This window comes from Sus scrofa, chromosome 15, assembly GCF_054392235.1.
Source record: "Sus scrofa isolate SSC_HxYL_T2T_F1_AM1 chromosome 15, Sscrofa_HxYL_maternal_Yorkshire_Landrace_v2.0, whole genome shotgun sequence".
Taxonomy (NCBI): domain Eukaryota; kingdom Metazoa; phylum Chordata; class Mammalia; order Artiodactyla; family Suidae; genus Sus; species Sus scrofa.
Window position 1 is genome coordinate 96,075,123 of NC_139397.1, and position 24,759 is coordinate 96,099,881.

A 24,759-nucleotide genomic window follows, 5' to 3' on the forward strand; every position below is an offset into this window, starting at 1 on the left:
CACTCCCACTCCAATATTCTTGAGGGAAAGTGTTTTCCACAGAATTCTAACAATTGGCTTCCTGTTGTTTGGGCAAAGCTTCAATTCAGCTAGGCAGCTCAAACTCATAAAACTGAGTGTAACTGTGTAACGAATACCACTGGCCTCACCTATAAACCACACACATGCAAAAACCACACCTTACCTTTAGGTTTTTATATTCTACCTCTTCAAAGAATAATTTTCTAAGAAAATTAAAGAATAGTCTAGCAAACAATTTCATGTATCTCCGAAAGAAATACAATTATGTATTTGCTCCACAGCAAAATACAGAATTCTATTTAGATTATGCCTTCAAAAACCCCTCATATTTTAGTGAATTCACTTAGATTCTTACTTTCTATCCCTTTTTATAATAACTTAGAAAAAATTTTTGCCTTGCTAACACATCAGTACCTACCATATGTGTAGACTATATAACTTAACAAAAGAAAATCTGTTAAATTAAAATGGACAGTTTGTCTTTGAACTCACAGATTTTAAACAGTTTTTGCAAGATTTTTCTGCCTTAAGAAAAATGGCCAACTTATATTTAAGGAACAAAGACATGTATTTTATCCCAAAACTCAACTCAATGGTGCAATGAACAAAATTCAAATAAATGATAACCACCTATGAGAAAATAGCTCATTTTAAACACAGAGAATATTGTTTAATTATTTACCACTGGTGAAGAAATCCATTAGATGGGGAAGAATGTCATTTTTAAGCAATAATGTAAAACCACTAAGTGAAAGTTTTTGAAAAGAGAATCAAAAGGCTGAAAGATCTCTATGTCTAAAAAGAACATGCAAAAACATACTACAGGTGAATTTACATCTTGAGCAAGCTATACATAATCAAAAATAAATAAAGGTATCAGCTTTTTGGATCTGATAAATACACAGAAGTCAATATATTTACATTATCAAATAGTTCAACTCCCTAAAGCATCATAATAAACAATACTAAAAATAGAATTTTCCTAAGTTCAGCATAACCTAATGGTAACAGTGTATATTGCTTAAAGAAAGGAAGGGAAAAGCAAGAATCAGATTATCAAGATAAATTTCACCTATGTAAATTTTACTTGTTATTTTTGATTAGCAAAATAATATTGAACAATGAAAACGGTAAGATTTTTCAAACTTGTTAACTTCAAATCACTATTCCAAATCACTATACTGGAATACCAACAGTGTAGAAACCTCAAACTCTAATTATTACCATACCTAACAAAAAGAATGCTAGTTATCAGTTATTTAGGAAAGCACTTTAAAAAAAAAAAAACTGATAACCCACTTCAACATGGCTTAGCAGAGACTCAAATATACTGTACTATTCATTTCACAATAAAAGAAACAAAGGAACCAAAAAGCAGTTCATTAGTTTGGCATACCATATCTAGAATGCTCTTAGATAAAATGACAATCCCTTGACAATACTAATTTCTTGTTCTCTCCAATACTCTATTACCAAAGCGCCTGGACACACAGTTCTAGAAAAAGTCTAGGAATTCAAATGAGCAATTAATAGAAGGAATTTCTTCTAGGTCTCTTTCTTCGATGAAAACTTTACAAGAGTTCATATGTTGCCTTAAAAAGTAGTCCAAAAATTTCAAAAGCCTTGTGCCTCATCATAAACATACAATCTTCCAGTAGTAGAATCAAAACTTAATTTCAAAGTCTTGCATCATAAATTGAAAAAAAAAAAAAGGTTTCTTCTATTAATTCTAGATTCATACAAATAGTTATGGAATATTTGTTGAAAAAAATTCAGATGGAAGAAAATTACCTTTGGTTCCATCTGTAAATTCAATAACATAATCACTGCAGTTTCTGTTGCCATCAAGGAGCTATTTCAGTACTTTAAAAAATATATAAAAATTAAAACAAGACAGTTTTTCTTTCAGATCTCAAATTTCTACACCAAAAATGTAGAAATCAACAATCTAAGCCCTTAATCACACTGGCTGTCAGCAGAGAGGGGAGCTGATTGAGATGGTATGCTCTTACTTCATAGTTCAATTTAATCGTAAAGATACACCACCAGCATTCCAATAAATGCAACTTCATCTGTTCATCAGAAATACTTCCAGTTATTTACCAACGGAATCCAGCTTGGAGATGATATTTGTATGTACATTATGGTGTTGAGACAGGAGTCTTGGAAAAAATTTTCAGTCTTCTAGAACACCAAAGAAGTAAAAGGTGCTCATAATGGCCATTCTGATGAATCCAAAAAGAATGAAGTTACTACTTTAGAGACTATCTTAACCAAATGGAATTGTTGCTTCAGTTTCTAGCACTTCGGAGTTATCACACCCTGCTTCAAGTTTGTCTTCACCTACTAACATTACCTTATTAGGGTTGAGTTTGAGCCAGTTAGACTTCATTCCGGAGATATCTGACAGAAAATGAGACATCTGGGGTATTGCTCCTCCTAGATTAGATGAGAAGGAAAGGTATAGCTGGATGTTGTTTGCTAACTGTGCATCTTGACCTTAGCAGAAGATATAAAGCATGGGACTCATTATCAAGATTTCTATTTTATTGACCGATTTTTCTTTTTTTTTTTTGTCCCAACTATTGGCTTTCAAATATTTACTTTAGCTTTCATAAGCAAGGTTATTCATGGAGAGGACTTCAATTTTTCCTCTAGGCATCTTCAGTATGGCATTCTTTAATTTTCAGTTCCAAGAGGCTGCAATGGCAAGGCAGATGATTTGCATGTGACAGCATGCAGCTCAGAGCATGACTTAAGCAAAAGAAAAAAACTGATGTTGTGTTTGGAGTCGATGTTGCAGACTTGGAGAAGACGATTACATTGATTCAGTGTTGGAAGTATACAGGCCTCTTGTCATGGCTATCTGTATCCAAATTCATTTTGATATTTGTTAGTAAGCCAAAGCCAAGCCCAAGTAAACACACATATTTTAGGTTACTCTTCAAAGTTTAATAAGAAAAAGAAAGAAAAAAAAAACTCAAATCTTTTACTAAATTGCTGATATGTGAAAAGTCACTGTCTCATAATACTCTCAAACTCTCAGTTAAAGCAATTTTTCCACTACTCAGTGATTTTATAAAGAAATCAAATACATGTAAATGCAAATTCCTAGAAGTTAAAAGGATAAATACTGACTGCTAAATAAATTGTGTGAACTTCCCATACGGATTCTTTTTTCTATAACAGGTGAAGCACCAAAATGTCAGGGCCTGGGTCATAATTTTAGCAATCTTCATAATTCAGAGCTGCTAACAGCTCCTCACCCAATATTAATGGCAAGAAGTAGCTGGCAATTAATAGACCTTCCATCTCATCTTTTCCATTTTTTTCCATGAAACTTCAAGAATTCCTAAAACAGAATTGATAAATAAGTTCTAAAACCCAATGAAACCTGCTAATAAATTGTTTCTCTAAAATAAGGCTGTTTTATAACAAAGACATTCATCAGCAGTGTTAATCCTGTAGACCTCGATATATTGTTTTAAAGGAACACCAGTCCTATCAACAGTCATCCAAAGCATGTAAGGATGACTTTCCAATTCCAAAGTTTCCTGCCCTCAAGTAACTTCTGTTCATTCAAATGGTAGGCACAAACCTATTTTTTATCAACATGAATTACAAATCCTATAAGAAATTTATCCTTATGAGTAGTTTCATAATTCTCATAATCTGCTTCACCTAAATTAAAGAACAATCCCATGAAAACATTACTAGTTAAATCTCCCAGTAGTGATTAAAAGAGGCACCTCCATAAACATTATTTACCTAGCTGTTTCTAGATGCTGCTTAACACAATATAACCTGCATTTTAAAACTGAAACACATCATACTAGTTGCATAGAAGGCCACAGTATCAGAGCAACAGCTGATATATGCATGCTGAAAAATCTGACCCATTCTTGTCTAAAAGTATTATGCTTTTATTGCTAAAGAGCAAACATTATTAAGAGACAAAATAATTATTAAGAGACAAAATATTCATACCTTCACTGATCTGATTCTCTGATGAAATCACACTTCCCGAGGGCAAGGAACCAACTGTACTTGAGGCTTCCAGTGCCTGCCTCTTCTCAAAACTAAACTCTGGAAGTCTTGGAGCCTGAGGTCTAGTTTTTCTTGCAGGATTCAAGAAAAAACAGTAGGCACAACGAAAAGCTGTCGGGAATTAAAAAATAAATAAATAAAACCAGAAACCAAAGAAATTTTAAGGACCAATCAGGTAACTCTCAAGATTACTTTTACAAATAGCCAAAGAACTCTTCAAAAGTTCTTTATCCCTTGTGACATTACATGTGGTTTTAATAATATTATGGCAGATGTTCTCATCAAAGTTTACTTTAAAGCATACTTTCTAATTATTATTAGAATTATAATATCATTTTTAAAGAAGAAAAGATGGTAAGTCACATAGGTTAACTAATAGCAAAAACAATATTAATAATGATCTAAATGCATTATAGAAATTCAACTCCAGATACAATATTTTTAAATAGTAACTGAACATGAAAACATTCTGAGGAGCCTTAAAAAAAATGGGCTGATGCCTGGGCCCCAACCCAGATCAATTAAAGCAGATTATTTGTAGGTGGGATGTGGGCACCATAATTTCTAAAAGCTCCTCAGGTGATCCTGATACAGAATGAGTTTGAGAACAACTGGCCTAGAGGCTGTATATTGTCTGAAGAAAAAAACCTAGGTTGTCTTTCCTGCTTTGTCCTGAGTTCTAAAATATGCCTGAACAATATGTACAGTACATAAAATAAAATGACATTACATGGGAGCTGGCACAGAATGAAACACTTAAGAGCAAAATATTTAAATCTAACCTCAATAATTCTTACCAATATATTCAAATTCTTCTTTCAAAGCCATGCCATTGTGAGAAAAACACTGTTGACATATCAGGGCATACCTACACCAAAAGGAAAAATGAACATTTTAGTTATAAATGCAGACAAAGCCCATGGGAAAGGCTACTTTAGCCATCCAGCTAATTTATACTTTAACATAGCTAAATGTGTCATAATAGATTAGATGTTACTTAATAAACAATAAATACTCTTCAAACATGACAACAGCCAACATTTCACCTATTTTAAAATATCCTTTATACATCAAATTAAAAATAAGCAACAGTCAAATGAAAATATTCTTACTAATTAAGCAGAAATATATTTGATAACAGAACACTTAAACATCAATGTTTCCTATATATATATCCCTGAAGTTGACAGACCTCAAATCTGTGGTCAGATATACTGGAAAAGATGAAACCTCTTAGAGATTCACAACGAATATTACTGAAACCTCTGAGAAGTCTTGTAGTAAAGAAATGAATTTAATTTTTAGTCCAGTCTAAAAATTAATTTCTGTATATCATGATTCTTATATCTATCACAGTTACACTTAAACATCTTCCTTATTTTCTGTTTATATAACCCTCTCTTTTCTCTGTGTACATACTTAACAAATACTTGACCCTATCAAATAATTCTGTTTTGAATAACAAACAATTTTTACATTAACATTAAATTATAATCCCTTTATTAAAATGATATTAACCAATAACTTTGTCAAATATCTACTCTAGTATCCTACGAATTATTTAAAAGCCTACATACTATGAGAATTGCTCTGCTCACATCATACCTGTCTTCCTAGAGTTATTATAAAGATCAAGTAAGATAACTGGAAATGCATTTGGAACTTTAAGTACCAAATATATGAAACTGTCCACACTGTTATTAAAATTATCACCATTATTAAGCCCAGTACACTATAAAACGCTGTTTCTTACAATCTATTAATTTTTCACTATTTGCCTGTTCAACTTTAAAAGATTCAATGAAATTATTAGATTTCTCTAAAAATAATCTTACAGTAGGGTTATAACATAACAGAGTTACATATTTTTTGTTATATATAATCTATTTTAAAATATTTTATCTAAATACTTCATCCAAACTACTACTGAAAAATAATTGCATATGTACTCTTTACAGGGCTACAAAAATACTCCATATGGTCTAAAATCAGGAAACAAGAGCTACAAAATTTTAGAGCATTTAGTGTATGCATGCATGCACGCACACGTGTGCACTCACACACACACACCCCAATAAACTTTTCTTCATTTTCATTTATCTAGTAAATAAACATCACCTGTTCTGTGGACCATCACCAACTAAATATTCAACAATTCTATCCAGAGCACCTCGTTCTCGGGGCAGAATGGGTCTTGCTAAAGGTGGACCAGGAGGATGAAGACCTAGTAAATAAATAAATATAAACTTCCTATGTATAAAACACATTTAAACTTTAATTCAGCTACCAAGAACTACCTCTGCTCGTCAGAACTTTTAAATGATTTTCAACAAAACAAAAATATTATTATTAATCTCTGTATTCAATTTTTCATTAAAAAATACCGCACTACAAAAAAATATATTTACATATGTGCTATATTAGAACCAGCAACGTAATCTATTAAGGAATAAAACTATGTTGAGTTCTGTATAAATTAACTTTTTAAATGCCTAGTCTCTTAAAAGCTTATGTAATAATAAACCAGGGGACTCTCACTTTGGACCATAAGAGAGTAACCAGGATCAGATTTAACCTTTCCACCTAAAACAGCTAAAATACTCTGTAAAATATATGATGCAATCATTTTAAAGACACTAGATATCAGGCAGTGTAGGATTAAGATAAGATCCCTGAGAGACAAAAAGTAAATAAAATGAGCCCTTCAATGGCCCCAGCTTACTGCCTAGAGAGTTTCTAGGTAGCAGCTCAGGCAGGTTAAATCCAGGTGAAATACATTAGACTCCCTGAGTTGAGGAGATAAAGCAGGAACTCTGGGTAGGCCAACGCAGGTTGAGTTCACTGGAAATAGTACGAGAAGCGAGAAAATGCATGGAGCAAGAACACAAAAGATCTGCAGAGGATGCATGTGAGGAAACTACCTAAGGACAGAGAAAGAACTGCCCCCAAATACTAAAGGTATTTGTGCTCACATGGAGCCCAAAATATCACATGTTCCCACTAGCCAGGGTGAAAACTTTCATAACCCACAGGTCATTGGGTTAAGTATTCAGAGAAGCTTTGTTTAAGAATATAAAAATATCCAGTACCCAATACGGTAAAATTTACAATGTCTGGCATTAGATAAGACATTATTAGACAAGCATATTAGCAGGAAAACACAACCCATAATGAGAAATCAATCAAAAGTGACCTAGAAATGACAGAAATGATAGCATTAATAGACAAATACACTAAAGCATTTATTACTACTATATTCCATATGCTCAAGAATCCAGAGGAAAGATTCAACACGTTAAATAGAGCAAGGAAAAAATTTTAAAGACCCAAAGTGAACTTCTACAGATGAAATGTACAATGCCTTGGATTAAAAAAATCCACAGGTGAAATGAATAGCAGTTTGGACACCACAGAAAAAAAATATTAGTAAACTTGAAGACAGCAATAGAAACCATAAAAAATGAAACACAAAAACTAAAAAGATTTTAAATGAACAAATCATCAGTGAGCTGTGGAACAACCTCATGCAGCCTAGTATACATATAACTGAATTTCAGAAGAGGAGAGAGAGGGAAAGAAAAATATATTTGAAGAAATAGTGCACAAAAATTTTCCAAATCTAATGAAAACTAAACCCACAGACCCAACAAATCCTAGGCACAAAAAACATAATTTTGCACCAAGGCACAGCATAATCAAATTGCTTAAAACCAGTGATGAAAAAAAAATCTGAAAATCAATCAGAAAAAGATACATTACGTAGAAAGAAACAGACAAGAATAACAGATTTCTCATCAGAAAATAAGCAAGCCAGAAGACAGTGAAACAGTATCTTTAAAGTTCTGAAAGAAAAACTATAAAATTAGAATTGTGTATTAATGAAAATATCTTTTTAAAATGATGGCAAAATGAAGATTTTTTTCAATGACATACAAAAGTGAGAGAATTCAACACTAGCAGAAATGTGCCACAAGAAATGTTAAGTCTTTTAGGCAGAAGGAACATTATATCAGACAGAAAGCTGGATCTACACAAAAGAAAGAGGAGTACCTGAAATGGTTACCATATGGGTAAATACATAAAACCTATTATTTAAATTGCTTTAAAAATAATAGATGGTTTAAAGAAAAAGTAATACAAGTTTCCTTTGCTATCAAAAAGTATCTATGAAAGCTTTTGTAAGCCAAAATGGCATAAACTGAAGAAGCAATTACCTTAGCACACATCTTGCTAATGGATGCACAAAATAAATTGAGATAAAGCACAGATGCCCACAGACAAAGTTCAAAGCTATGGCGGCTTGACGCTGAGATGCTGAGTGTAGTTCCCAGGGAAGGAGCTTGGTGGTGCCATTCTTGCTGCTCAGGATGTGCGCTGCCTCTATTAACGACTTGCTGCAAAACAAATGCTGAATGCTATTTTCGCTTTTCACCCTTTTTTGCAAAAGCGAAAACCCTCTTCCAATTTCTTTCAGTTAGGGCAAACAGGTATTAACATAGGTCTTTCTTAAAAGCAAAGTGGTGGAAAGTGAACTTTCAAAAAGCAGGGCTTATCTGTAATTCCTTATGGGCTTTATAACACATGTATAAGTAAAATGTATGACAAATATAGCACAAAGGCCGGGAGGAGACATATGTAAGTATATTATGGTTTGATTCTTAAATTATACATAAACTGATATCATATCACTTGCAATGAACTGTGACAAATTAAAGATATACACCGCAAACCCCAAAGTAACTGCAAAAATAACAAAAAGCAATAAAGCTAAAAAGGCAACAAAAAAGACAAAACAGAATTATAAAAGATATTCAACACACAAGAAAGCAGGAGAAAGGCAAAAGATGCAACAAACAGAAAAAGAAAAAAAAAACAGTAAAAAATTTAAACTCAAACCTAAACATAGCAATTGCTACATTAAATATATGTGGCCTGAACATCCTCACTATAAGGCAAGGATTGTCATAACAGATAAAAAAACAAGACCCAATAGATGCTGCTTACCAAAAAACCCATTTTAAAATATAAAGACACAAACAGGTTAAAAGTAAATGACAGGGGAAAATATATAAATATACTAACACCAATCAAAAGAAGTCTGGAGCACCTGTATTAATAGCAATCACGAGTAGATTCTGGAGCAAAGAATAAAAAGAGTACTATCATAATGACAAGGAGTCAAGTTATCACAAAGACATAATAATCCTAAACATACATGTGTATCATTACAGAGCTTCAAGACAAATGAAGCAAAAACTAATAGAACTACAAAAAGAAACAAATACACAATTATAGATTGGAGATTTCAATAACATTCTCTCAATAATTGACAGAATAAACAGACAGAAAATCATTAATGATACACAACACCATCTACTACCAACTTGACCTAATTGACATTTATAGCCATTCTACCCAACAGGAATAGATATATATTCTTTCCAAGTGAACATAAAACATATACCAAGACAAATGATGTTTGAGACATAAAACAAGTCTCAATACATTTATGAATATTCCAATAATACAAAGTATGTTTTCTGACAACAGAATTAAATTAGAAATCAGCAACAAAAAGACATCAGGAACCTACCCAAATATTTGGAGACTAAATAATATACATCTAAATAATCCAAAGTTTAAAGAAAACTCCAAAAAATTAGGAAGTGAATGAAAATTTTTTAAAATAACATATCAAATTTATGATATGTAGTTAAAGCAATACTTAGAAGAAATTTTATACCATTAACCACCTATAACGTTAGAACTACAAAGAGGATAGGTCTAAAATCCATAAATTCAGCTCTCACCTTAAGAACCTCAAAGGAAAGAGCAAATGAAATCCAAGGTAAACAGAATAAAAGAAATTAAAAAAGATCAGAGAGGGAATTAATGAAAGAGAAAACACCAAAAAAAAAAAAAATAGAGAAAAGCTGGTTCTTTGAAAAGATCAGTAAAAAATGATAAACCTCCCAACAGATTAATCAGGGGAAAAAAAGGAAGATACAAAATACTAACATTAAGAATAAGAGAAATGGCATAAATCCAGATAGTAAAGATATTAACTGAATAATAAGGGTATGTTATGAATAACTTTGTGCCAATAAATTCTGTAAGTTAGATGAAACAGACAAATTCCTTGAAAGACTACCAAACTACTACAACTCACTAAACAAGAAATAGGTAACTATGCAAATTTGCTAAAATTTTGTTAAGAATTTTCGCATCTATATTCATGAGCGATATTAATCTGTAGTTTTTCCTTTTAAAAAATTGAATTTTTATTTAAAAGAAACCACTGCCACAAAGAAAACACCAGGCCCAGTAAATTCAATCTATAACATTTAAGAAAGAAATAATATCAATTCTACACAAACTTGTCTGTAAAACTGAAGATGAGAAAATACTTTCTCATACTGAGGCCAGCATTACTCTGATACCAAAACGATACAAAACATTATAAGAAAAAAATAAAAACAAAAGCACAAACCAATATCCCTAAGGAAAATTTATATAAATATTCCTAACCAAATTTCAGCAAACTGAACCCAACAACATATATAAAAAATAAAATGTCACAACCAAGTGAGATTTACTCAGGAAAGTAAGGTGGTTTAACATCTAAAAATCAATGTTAGAATATCAATTATATATTTCACCACATGAACAAATGTTAAAAAAAAAAAAAAACTAAAGCCCTACATGAGCTTCTCAATAGATACAGAAAAAGCATTTGAAAAAATCCATCATCTACTACTGATTTAAGAAAAAAAAAAGCCTTCAGCTAACTAGGAATAGAAGGGCACTTCTCCATCTGATAAAGGGTACCCAAAAAAAAACAAAAACAAAAACAAAACCTCTATAGCTTACATCAGCCTGGTGAAAAAGTAAAATGCTTCCCTCCTAAGATCAGCAATAAAGCAAGGATGTCTGCTCTTAGCCCCTCTATTTAACACTGCTAAATAGGTTCTAGCTAGTGTAATAAGGCAAGAAAAAAACATGAAAAGAATCCAGATTTTAAAGGAAGAAGTAGAATTCTCTTTATTCACAGATAATGTGATAGCCTGTGTAGAAAATACTATGGAATCTATAAAAAAGCTATAACTAACAAGTGAGTTTAGCAATATTACAGGACATGAGATCAATATTCAAAAATCAACCTTTCTATATATATATATATATATTAGCAAGGACCAACTGGAAAGTTAGTAAAATATCACCTACAATAGGATCAGAAATATGACATAATTAGATGTACATTTAACCAAAAAAGATAAAAGACCTATATGATGAACACTGTAAAACACCAGTGAGAGAAACTAGAGAAGATCTGAATAAGCAGAGCATATATTATGCTCATGTAATAAGTTAGGCAGTATCAGAGCAGATGAATGAAGAGTGGGGAGTGGAGGAATAACATGGAATTTAGCTAATGATTATATCATATAAAAATAGTGACAAAAATTAAAGTGTTACACATTCAAACTTTATGAATTAGAACACAATCTCTGAAAACTCCAAGAGACTATTTGCAGGAGGTTCTCTGAACTGAAAGACAACACAGAAATGGCATTGAGAAGAAAATGAGAGAATAAAATATGATGTTTGCCCTTGTAAAACAAAGCTAGATAAGAGTGAGCTAGGCAGCAATGGAGGTTTACGTAGAGACCTTGTAGAAGACTTTGAAATAAAATGAGGTCTTGGAAAAAGCCCTGCAATACAAGGATAAAAGGTTTTCAAAATGACTGTGACAAAAACAAAAACTTTTAAAGCATTCAAAAACAGCTTTAGGGAAGCAATATTTTTTAAAGATAAGAAAGAGATGTGCTTTGTAAATAATCATAAATCTGAAAGCTGTTACTCTCTTAAAAAGGGTAAAAGATGTAGAATTACAGCTAGCAAATGATGACATTTTGGTTCTAGAATAAGTTCTCAGTATTACAAATTAAGTAAATCAAGTATATTTTTCAGATTTCATCAGATATTGGTATATTTGTACTAATAACATTCAATCATTATCATCAAAAAATAAACGTGAATGCAGACATTAAGTGTCATCCCTCATTATCAAATAGACCTTGAAAGCATTTAAGCCTACTTAACTTTTGCTGGAGTATTTTACTTCTAAACGTATAAAATGGAAATGGCGGGGAGTTCTCGTCGTGGCACAGCAGAAATGAATCCAACTAGGAACCATGAGGTTACGGGTTCAGTCCCTGGCCTTGCACAGTGGGTTAAGGATCCGGTGTTGCCATGAGCTGTGGTGTAGGTCGAAGACGCGGCTCGGATCTGGCACTGCTGTGGCTGTGGCGTAGGCCAGCAACAGCTTCTATTCGACCCCTAGCCTGGGAACCTCCATATGCCACGGGTACGGCCCTAAAAAGACAAAAAGACCAAAAATAAATAAATAAATAAATAGAAATAAAATGAAAATGCCCATAAAAGAATCTGGATACATAAAACAACAGATTTCATAAAAATATCCTATCACCTTTGCATGCTAGTAACTTTTAAAATAACACATCTTAGTATCCATGCTGTTAGGTACAACAGTAATTAATACAAACACCAAGAGCAATCATTGTAGGAATACTGGTCATTTTTACACAGCTTGGCAAATTATCAAGTACCTGCTGGTTATTAATTTCCAAACATATGGGAGCCCTGTGGTAATACACATTAAATTGATTGTCTTCCACAAATAGGGCATAATGAAAAAATGAATTATTAATCGCCTCTATAAGAAATCATTTAACTCATATTCATATTTTTGGCAATGTACAACCTTAAATAGAGCCTTTTACATAGAAACTAATTAAAATTTTAGTAAAATATGTAATATTTACATGAACATGAAATGGTAGGCCATTGTTCCTGCTATAACCCTATTCTTACATGGGCTATAATATAGTTTTTATTACTTTATATAAGTTACTAAACTTTCATTTCTTTAAAACTAGTTAAATATACAAATGTAGATAATTCATACAGTCTCATGAAAATGTTCTTTTCGTTAAATAACTAAAAAGCTAACAAATCATGAGCATCTCAAATCAACCAGATAACAACTGAAAGATGAATAACATTTCATCAATTTAATCTATTCAATTTCACAAAAATACACAGCTGCCTTGAGGATAACCATTACATCAAGTTTAAAAGTATTTTTTCAATAAAAAATAATTGAAAGTTATTATTTGTATTCATTTCATTTGTAGCTATCTCTTAACATATTTAAAATTTAATAATTTTCTAAAATCTTACCCAGCCTTTTTTTTTTGGCCACACCCACAGCATGTGGAAGTTTCAGGGCCAGGGATCGAACCCATACCATAGCAGCAACCCAAGTTGCTGCAGTGACAACACAAGATCCTTAACCTGCTACATCACAAGGGAACTCCTTACCTTGTTTTTTTTAAAGAAAAAGCAGGGAAAAAAATACTGTATTAGTAACATTTAGATTGCTTACTGATTTTATTACATAAGTGTCCTGAATACCTGATATCAACTACTGACTAGCTTCAAAATCATTATAAATTATGTGAGTAATTTGTAATGAAATATCAAAGTAATCTAAATTAAAATTAAATATCCTAAAATAAGATAAATAATTAACTATCATAGTCAAGAATCTACATAAAATATGGAAATCTACATAAGATAATGTGATCTACTGAAGTATGAAGTAGTGACTTCCATAAATCGATCACACTCCAAAAGAAAGCTACCAAGTAATATAATCTATAATACTCCAAAAATGGGATCTTCCCCTAGAGATCTACCACACTGAAAAAAAAGAGAATCCAAAGAAACGAAATAGTAATAAAGGTAGGATTTTAATTCAATAGGTTAAAGTATCTGTTGGAAAATACTAAGGTTCTAGGGCTTAAAAAAAGAGAAATCTACCAAGCCCGCATTAATATTAGTAAAACTGTATACCACGGCACATGAATATTCTTCCTGAAACAGGTTAAGTAACTGTCATATTTAAAAATATATACGAAGGGCTTAGCAAAAAGCATGAATATATTATAAAAGTGTTCTCTTCTATCCTCATTTTATATAAATCTGGAGCCATTCTAAAGCTGAATATAAAAAGATGTGCTATACTGTTGACTACAGAATACTACAAAGTTTTATTGCCATTTAAACAAAGAAGCCATAACAGTTAAATGAGCTCAAGAAATAGGCTTCAGTATCACAAGGTGCCAGCTGTAAAGAGTTATGGCTAATTGAATATGGAACTCCTGCTTAATCAGATAACTGCTCTGCTATTTCCAAATGAAATGCCATTTCCATACTGTCTGAAAATGGCCTGTTTTATTGGTAACCAGAGAAAACAATATAAACTGTAAATAACATTAAGTGCTCTGTTTACCCATTCCAGGCACTGAAGTAGCAGGGGATCCAAGACGTCTTGGTAACACATTTGACGATAGGGCTGGAGTAACAGCTCTTTCTGGGGGTCCACCAGGGGCTGAAGTGTCCTTTGGTAGTCCAGGAGATACTGGAACTTGTGGAGGAGGGCCCTGGCTAGAGTCCGCTGTTGTTGGAGAAAGGTTTCTTTGAGCTGCAGTTCGCTGACGAATCTCTGAGAATAAGAATAAAAAGTATGTATGTGTGTGTGTGTGTGTGTGTGTATATATATAGGTTCAATATCCAATACATCACCATAAGCTAATAACACAAACAATTTGCATTTAATAAAGTTTTGTAGCACTAGAAAGCATCTATAGGCTCAAAACTGTTTGTAATAAGAAATTTATAAAATGTGACATTGAAAACAGTATAAATAGAGTATTACATTTCTGAACCTACAATTCAACTGCATATATACATTTACACAACAAGCCTTGGAGTTTTCACTAATTCTGATAAATATTCAAGTAACAACTGAAAGATATTATCATAACCTGGTGAGGATTATTATAAAGCTATATGATGCATAACTGGGTATTTTATTTGAATTTATTTTGAAAAATAGTATTAGAATTAGTGAAAAATCCCGTGAAAACTGCAGAATTGTTTTTTCAAGATAAAAAAATGATAATGCTAAGAAATGAGGGAGTAAGTATATTCTGGAATTATAGAATAACTTATGAGGTAAGTAATCTAAGCAATCATAGAAATGCTGAAAAAGTTTTTTGTATTTTTGTTTTTTTTGGGGCCCCACCCATGGCATATGGAGGTTCCCAGGCTGGGGGTCAAATTGCTGCCAGCCTACACACAGCCACAGCAACTCCAGATCCGAGCCTTGTCTGTGACCTACACCACAGCTCATGGAAACACCAGATCCTTAGCTCGCTAAGCAAGGCAAGGGATTGAACCTGCACCCTCATGGATACTAGTCAGATTCCTTTCCACAGAGCCACGATGGGAACTCCTTGAAAAAGTATTCTTTACTATTAGGTACCATTCCCATTCTCCTTTATACTATTGCTATCTTTTGGGATAAACTTTTTTTGCCAATACATTTAATAAAGAAAAGCTTCCACTTTACATAAACAATGCATTATCATAAATTAAGTTGCAAAAATGACAAGATTTTCTGCCACAGGGGTTGGCAACCTCTAGGCTGCCACCTCTTTTTGTAGTTTTATTGAAACACAATAATGCTCTTGTTTACATATTGTCTCTGGCTGCTTTAGAAGAGTTGAGTAGTTACAACAGAGACCATATGGCTCTCAAAGCCATTTACTATATTTACTATCTGGTCCTTTACAGAAAGTTTCATGACACCCCCCCCCAATCACATAAAATTCAATTATATCACATTATACCAATAACTTACTTGAATGTCAATGGTAAGATTTTAAATAAAGAAGCATTTCTAGTTTTTTAATTCTACATATCACCTTAAATTATTACAAATACTGAAAGTATACGCTAAAACTAAAGAAGTTAAATTTTAACTGACACAATTGGTAAAAAAATGCATACTTCCAGAAGCAAAATACTTTAGATTTAGACCCTATTTTACAGTTAAAGATTTTCATGAAAAGTTCATTGCAGTCAAGAGTGCAGCTTGAACATCAGATTTCAGTTTACTAGTTAAGAAACTGGGCCCTGTAGTCAGTCAAAGAAGTCTGGTTAGAATCCTGGCTATAGCTACACGACCTCAGATGGGTTAACTTTGCTAAGCCTCTGTCTCCTTATCTATAAAATTAGGATAATAATATCCTAACTCAGAATTGTTGTGACAAATAAGATAGTGTCTGTAAATTGATAGCTCGTATTTATTGAATATATATTTCAGATGACAGTGTTTTCATACAACTAAGTATTTTCAAATCACCATTATTTGGACCAATTAATTTTCCATTGCTTCTTTTTTTTTTTTTTTTTTTTTTGTCTTTTTAGGGCCACACTTGTGGCATATGGAGGTTCCCAGGCTAGGGGTCCAATAGGAGCTGTTGCTGCTGGCCTACGCCACAGCCATAGCAATGCCAGATCCGAGCCACGTCTGCAACCTACATCACAGCTCACGGCAATGCCAGATCCTTAACCCACTGAGCAAGGCCAGGGATCGAACCCGAAACCTCATGGTTCCTAATCGGATTCGTTTCCATTGCACCACAACAGGAACTCCTCCATTGCTTCTTAATTTAGTCACCAACCCAGCCACTGCAATAATAAATTAAAAGCATGTCATCAGTATATAAATGGAACTGCCCCTATATTTGGCTACTTACAGTTCATAGAAAATGTCAGATTTTACCTACACTAATTGTATCCTAATATCTCCTGCAAATTAGCTGGTCACTTAATTATCTTTAATGCACAAAGAACATGTTAAAAGATGGTTATACATTAGGAAAGCCTTTAAATGCTGCAAAAGGTACTGAGATCAAGGAAATCATAAGAATATTTGGTCATTTAAATCAATTTTTTAAAAGGCATCAAATATTGTAAATCATTTCTTTAGCAGATTTTCAGGTGAAATATAACTCAAAAAAATGACATTTATCTTCCAGATAAACAAAAGCTTAACATTAGACTATGTTAAAAGTCACTAATATCCTTTCACTTCTTGAACAAAGACTTGAGACTGCTTCCTCTGAGTGTACTCTTACCCTTGTGAAAAGGAATAAAAGCACTCTTAACATCACTTATGTGCTGATAGGAATGGTCTATAACTAATTATTTAACAAAAGACACCATGTCTAGCATGCCATAAAAGATATTTGGGGTTAATAATTTCTAAATCTAAAATTAGGTAGATAAAAGGGGACAATGATACAGAAAAGTCAGAAAAGGGAAGAAACACAGTTTCAATGTTTCCATAGGAAATGCAGGTAACAAAGAGTTTACAATGACAATGGTTGAAAATAGCTAGCAATAATACAATACCAAATCCGTATCTGGTAAAGTGTTATGAAATGTTCTGGTAGTCTCAATTTAAAATATCTAAGAAGTTCCCGTCATGGCCTAGCAATGACAAACCCGACTGGTGTCCATGAGGACGCAGGTTTGATCCCTGGTCTTGTTCAGTGGGTTGGGGATCCAGTGTTGCCACAAGCTATGGTGTAGGTTGCAGATGCAGCTCGGATCCGGCATTGCTATGGCTATGGTGTAGGCCAGCAGCTGTAGCTCTGATTCATCCCCTAGCCTGGGAACTTCCATATGCCATGGGTGCGGCCCTAAAAACAAAAAAAAAGGAAAAAAAAATATATGTGTAAGGTTTATGGGAGTTCCTGAGGTGGCTCAGCAATAACAAACCCAACTGGTAACCATGAGGACACCGATTCAATCCACGGATTTGATCTCCAGCCTCACTCAGTGGGTTAAGGATCCAGCATTGCCATGAACTGTGGTGTAGGTCACAGACATGGCTTGGATCCCAAGTCGCTGTGTCTGTGATGTAGGCCTGCAGTTCCAGCTGTTATTAGATCCCTAGCCTGGGAACTTCCATCTGCCACGTGTGCAAACCTAAAAAGACAAAAATAAAATATCTAAGACTTACCTACTTTTAGCTACATGCCATTTACAAATGCTTTGTGTTATAATTCTCTTAAAAAGTTTCTAGTACTCAATAAAGTAGTCATATTGGTTATACTGAAAATTTTCTACATTTAAACACAAAATATGATCTTCCAACAAGATTTACCAAGCAACCCACATCAGTCTGGTAAAATATAAGGAATGCTCCATAAAAACAATTTCTGATGAGAGGATGTTTAACATCCTTATCAATGATTGATCAATAATTCAATAAAAATCACACTCACCAAGAATGAGAACACGTCCATAGTTTTAAATTCAAAATTAAGCAAAGAGAATCAAAATGGAATAAAAGCTACTATTTCATAATAAAAGGAAGAAAATAAAATTGAAAATAATGATAAAATAGGATAGTTGTTGAAAGCACAGACTCTGTAATCAAACTGTCCTCATTTCAATTTTAGTTTCACCCTGTCTCTCAGATGTGCATGAAGCCTTTTCCAAGTGGACACCGACTGTCTCTCAGTTCAGCTTCCTCATAATGAGAACATTTACTTCTTACGGTTGTTGTAAAGAATAAATGAGATAATCAACACAAAGAATTTATCGAGAGCACAAGAAAAATACTTAATAACCATCAACTAAGAAGTAGTATACATCTAAAGGGTCCAGAGATTACAGTAAATTTAACACTAAACTACCTAGAATTTCTAAAGTAATTATTAAAATAAAATAGATATTAAATTACAAATTAAATGTTTTCCTGAAGTTATTTGTGAACTTGTTTAAAAATGCATATTGACAATTTATGTAAAAACTTAAATCTATTACTCTAGCTTGCTATTAACTCGAGATGAATGTTCTGTAATACCAATAATTATCTCTTAATTTATCAGATTTTTAAATACTGCTTATTTATATACTGGTTTTGCCTTTGTTTTGGTATTAAGCTGTAGCAGGAAGATCACCATACAGCAGTTAGGAGGCCTGAATTTACATCCTAGCTGATACCACCAGTTCCTCTTGTGAGCTGCAAAGTCTTTCATCCAATTTGGGTTTCAAATTTCTTTAGTGTTGGCAGAATTACAAAGACAATTCTCATAGTTCCCCTAACACTAGGTAAAGGCATTCTGAACTCTAAGCCTCATAAGAAAAAATTTCAATAACTAGGATTTTAGTAATTCATGGAAAAAAATCTTTAAGCCTATGAATAACTCACATATGCAGATGTGGACACTCTCAAATTTACGGTGAATTTAGTTCTTTATGTGATTATGAGATGTGGTTAGATAGAACATAGAGATATACCTTCAGGAGAGTTTCTATTTTTGAATTCATATAAATTCAGGTCTCTTGTTTATATTTAACTGATTCCCTTAAATAATCAAAATAATAAAGATCATATATCTGCTATCTCTTCCTTTCACTTTGAAAATTTTCTAAAGTCTACATTCACTATATCATCTTCTTCACATCCTACTCATACCAAGCACCTTCAAGGAGTTCCCGTTGTGGCTCAGCAAGTTAAGAACCTGACCAGTATCCATGAGGATGCGGATTCAATCCCTGGACTCACTCATTGGGTTAAGGATCTGGAGTTGCAGCAAGCTGCACTGTAGTTCGCAGATGTGGCTCAGATCCCGTGTTGCTGTGCTTGTGGTATAGGCCAAGAGCTGCAGCTCTGATTTGACTCCTAGCCTGGGAACTTCCAAATGCCAAAGGTACAGCCCCAAAAAGAATTTTTTAAAAAAATTCTACTTCTGCCTGACTTCTCTACCGAAATCATTTTCTCAATAGGTCAGCGACTTTTTATTAACAAAAGTGATGCCATAACCCCTTTCTTCCCTAAGGCAAAGTTTTTTAGGAACAAAAAGAAAGAAAGAAAAAATTCCCTAACATTTTACTCCTCAGTCCAACACAATCTGATTTCTGGTCCTCCTTAGCTACCAGAGTATCACCCACCACTGAAAGTACTATTGCTTTGGTTACCAAATTATAACATCACCATTACTATTATAATTATTATAGCTATTCTTTACGAAATCCCTACTATCTTCTAGGAACTGCTCTACACATTTTAAATGAGGTTACTAATTTCACCTAATATTTAGACCAACTTTTTGAGATAACTCCTATTCTCAGTTTCCAGAAGAAGAAACCAAAGCTCAGAAGCCAAGTAACGTGCCAAAATTCTCACAGTAAAGTTAAGAGATGGAGCCAGAATTCAGACCAAGTTTGTATGACAATGATGCCCTCAGTCTGTTATATAGCCTGTCAGATTCAATGGCTTCATTTGTCTTCTGGTTACTTGACCCTTTGCAGAGTATGATAGTGGATATCATCCCTACTTACATTTCAACTTTCTAGATGTCAGTTTAGTTCTGCTTTTAACTCTGACCACTTCTTCTGCCTTTTCCTAGGCTCCTCTTTATCTATCTACCCTTAAATGTTAATGTTCCCTGGTGTTCTGCCACAGGTCCTCTTACTGTATTGTCTCTCCTTGGGCAATTTCATTCAATTCCATGGTTTCAATAAATATCACCTATACTTCCCAATGACTCCTAGTTTGTATCTATAACCTCAACCTTCTTTCTAAGCTCCAAGTTAAATAATTAAATGCCTACCACCTGGATTAAACTCCCACTCAACAGATCCAAAAGCAAATGAAAGAGACTGAAAAAAAAAAAAAAAGCAATAGAAAGAAAATCAATGTAACTAAAAGCTGGTTCTTTGAAAACATAAGATGATAAACTTTTAGCCGGACTCAACAAGAAAAAAAAAGAGAGAACCCAAATAAATAAAATCAGGAATAAAAGAAGTTACAAGCAAGACCACAGAAATACAAAGGATCATAGATTACTATGAACAATCATAAGCCAATAAAATGCAGAACCTATAAGACACGGTTAAATTCATAGAAATGTACAATCTTCCAAGACTAAATTATAAAGAAATAGCAAATACGGACAAATTACCTATCTACAAATGAGAGACAGATCATAGACATGGAGAGCAGACTTGTGGCTGCCACGGGGAAGGGAGTGGGATGGACTGGGAGTCTGGGGTTGATAGATGCATACTGTTACATGTGGGATGGATAAGCAATGGGGTCCTACTGTAGAGCACAGGGAACTATGTATTTTTAAAAAAAAGAGGGAAGAATGTACATATATGTATGACTGCGTCACTTTGCTGTATAGTAGAAATTGAAGGAACACTGTAAATCAACTATATTTTAATACATTTTTTAATAATAAAAAAAAATACCAGCTGAGCTGCGCATCATGCCTGTGCTGCCCAGACTAGCAAACAATACAGTCAAGATAGATAAGATGATCCCAAGAAACCAAAAGGCAAGATGTCGGCTTATGTCTTCTTTGTGCAGACATGCAGGGAGGAACATAAGAAGAAAAACCCTGAGATCCCTGTCAACTTTGCTGAATTTTCCAAGAAGTGCTCTGAGAGGTGGAAGACCATGTCTGGGAAGGAGCAGTCTAAATTTGATGAAATGGTGAAGGCAGATAAGGTGCACTATGATTGGGAAAAGAAGGATTATGGACCAGCCAAGGGAGACAGGAAGAAGAACCCTTATGCCCCCAAGAGGCTCTCGTCTGGATTTTTCCTGTTCTGCTCAGAATTCCGCCCCAAGATTAAACATACCAATCCTGGCATCTCCATCAGAGACATGGCCAAGAAGCTGGGTGAGATGTGGAATAACTTAAGTGACAGCAAGAAGCAGCTGCACATCAACAAAGTGGTGAAGGTGAAGGAGAAGTATGAGAAGGATGTGGCAGACTATAAGTCTAAACAGAAGTTCAAGGCATCAAGGGGCCTGCCAAAGTTGCCCAGAAAAAAATATGGAACAGGATGATGAAGACAACGAAGAGGATGAGGAGGAGGAGGAGGAGGATGAATAAAAAAACTGTTTGCTCTGTCTCCTTGTGAATACCTTAGAGTAGGGAGTGCCATGGTGGACACACCTCTTACCTGAGCTGTGTCTCTTGCCCTCATTAGATTTAAATACCCAATTGGATCATGATCATATCAAAGTCTCTAGAAATTGTCAGTGGTTTACATGAAATGTCCATGGGTGTTTGGAGCACCCAGAACCTGTATCAAAGTTGTACGTATTTCCAAACATTAAAAAAAAAAAAAAAAAGGGTCTCCTCACCCTGTGCACTTTGCTGTTGGTGTGAAAAGGCATTTAAAGATGTCTCTGGCATTTTCTTTTTTTAATTTGTAAGATGGTGTTAACTCTGTGGTTATTGGCTAGAAATCCCGAGTTCTCAGCTATACATATCTATAATTTGTAAAAAGAACAAAGCAACCAAGACACACACACATAAAAAACAAAACAAAACAAAAAACAAAACTCCAGATGAATGTACCAAACATTTAAAGAAGAGTTAATGCCTATCCTCTTCAAACTATTCCAAAAATACTGAATAAGGATCACTCCCAATCCACAAATAACAAATGCTGGAGAGGGTGTGAAGAAAAGGTAACCTTCCTACACTGTTGGTGGGAATGTAAATTGATACAACCAATATGGAAACAGTATGGAGGTACCTTAGAAAACTAAATTTAGAACTACCATATGACCCAGCAATCCCACTCTTGGGCATATATCCAGACAAAACTTTCCTTAAAAAAGACACATGCACCTGCATGTTCATTGCAGAACTATTCACAATAGCCAAGACATGGAAACAACCTAAATGTCCATTGACAGATGACTGGATTAAGAAGATGTGGTATATACACAAAATAGAATACTACTCAGCCATAAAAAAGAACAAAACAATGCCGTTTACAGCAATATGGATGGAACTAGAGACTCTCATACTAAGTGAAGTAAGTCAGAAAGATAAAGACAAATATCATATGATATCACTTATATCTGGAATCTAACATATAGCAAAAATGAACCTTTCCACAGACAAGAAATTGATGGACCTGGAGAACAGACTTGTGGTTGCCAAGGGGGAAGGAGTGGGATAGACTGGGAGTCTGGGGTTACTAGATGCAAACTATTGCCTTTGGGATGTGTAAGCAATGAGATCCTGCTGTATAGCACTGGGAACTGTATCTAGTCATTTATGATGGAGCATGATAATTTGAGAAAAAAGAATGTATACATGTATGTATAACTGGGTCACCTTGCTGTACAGTAGAAAATTGACAGAACACTGTAAACCAGCTATATTGTAAAAAATAAAAGTCATTATAAAAAAAAAAAAGGATCACTCCCAAATTCATTCCATAAGGTCACTATTATCTTGATACCAAGACCAGACAAAGACACTATTAAAAAAGAAAATTACAGGACACTAATATAGATGAATAAATCCTCAAACCATAGTAAACCAAACTGAACAATATATTAAAAGGATCATAAACCATGATCAAGTGGGATTTATCCCCAAGGATACAAGGATGGTTCAATGTCCACAAATCAATTAATGTGATACAACACATTAACAAAAGATAAAAATCATAAGCATCTCAACAAACACAAAAAAGCATTAAACAAAACCCAATATCCACATATGAGTAAAAAAAGAAAAAGCTCTCAATAAAGTGAGTACAGTGGGAACATACTGCAACATAAAATAGGCCACAGATAACAAACGCACAGCTAACAGCAGACTCAACAGAGAAAGTTGAAAGCTTTTCCTCTAAGATCAGGAATAAGATAAAAATGCCCAATCTTGCCACATTTATTCAAGTAGTATTGGAAGTCTTAATCACAGCAATTAGACAAGAAAAAGAAATAAAAGGCATTCAAACAGGAAGAAGCAAAAATGTTACTATTTTCAGATAATGTAATATTACATATAGGAAAGTCTAAAAATATCACTAAAAATCTTTTAGAACTAATTAATAAACTTGGTAAAGTTGAAAGATACAAAATCAGTATTACAGTATTAACGTTTGCTAATGTTAATTAGCATTTGTTAATATTAATTAGTATTTGTTCCTATACAGTACTGAGCTAACAGAAAGAAATTAAGAAAATAATCCCATTTATTGGGACCTAATCAAACTCACAAGCTTTTGCACAGCAAAAGAAACCATAAAAAAAAAAAAAAAGGACAAACAACACAATGGGAGAAAATGGTTGCAAATGATGCAACTAGCAAGGGCTTATCTCTAAAATATACAAACAACTCACACAACTCAATAACAACAACAAGAACCCAATTAAAAGATGGGCAGAAGACCTAAACAGACATTTCTCCAAAGAAGACATACAGATGGCCAGTAGGTACATGAAAAAATGCTCAACATCAGTGATTATTAGAGAAATACAAATCAAAACTACAATGAGGTACCACTTCACACCAGCCAGAATGACCACCAGTAATAAGTCTACAAATAACAAATGCTGGAGAGGGTATGGAGAAAAGGGAATCCTCCTACACTGTTGGTGGGAATGTAAACTGGTACATCCACTATGTAAAACATATGGAGATACCTCAGAAAACTAAATATAGAACTACCATATGATCCAACACTCCTACTCCTGGACATATATCTGGACAAAACTATTAATTCTAAAAGATACATGCACCTCTATGTTCACCACAGCACTATTCACAATAGCTAAGATGTAGAAACAACTTAAATGTCCATCAACAGATTGTATGGATTAAGAAGATATGGTGCATATATATAATGGAATATTACTCAGCCATAAAAAAGAACAAAACAATGCCATTTGAAGCAACATGGATACAACTAAAGATT

The 24,759-nt window shown here is 33.7% G+C and overlaps 1 protein-coding gene and 1 pseudogene across 11 annotated transcripts in view; one reads left to right on the forward strand and one right to left on the reverse strand.

The window, feature by feature from the left end:
• The window catches only part of LNPK (lunapark, ER junction formation factor), an 83,684-nt gene that overhangs the window by 6,172 nt on the left and 52,753 nt on the right, over nucleotides 1-24,759 (reverse strand). For 3 of the 11 annotated variants that reach the window (XM_021074605.2, XM_005671972.4, XM_084998138.1), the window contains 4 exons: nucleotides 14,447-14,659; nucleotides 6,187-6,292; nucleotides 4,866-4,936; nucleotides 4,009-4,179 (listed from right to left, as the gene is read on the reverse strand). In XM_021074605.2, coding sequence (XP_020930264.2) covers nucleotides 4,009-4,179; nucleotides 4,866-4,936; nucleotides 6,187-6,292; nucleotides 14,447-14,659 — 561 coding nt within the window. 11 annotated transcript variants of the gene reach the window in all.
• LOC110257196 (high mobility group protein B3 pseudogene) lies at nucleotides 21,353-22,144 on the forward strand (annotated as a pseudogene).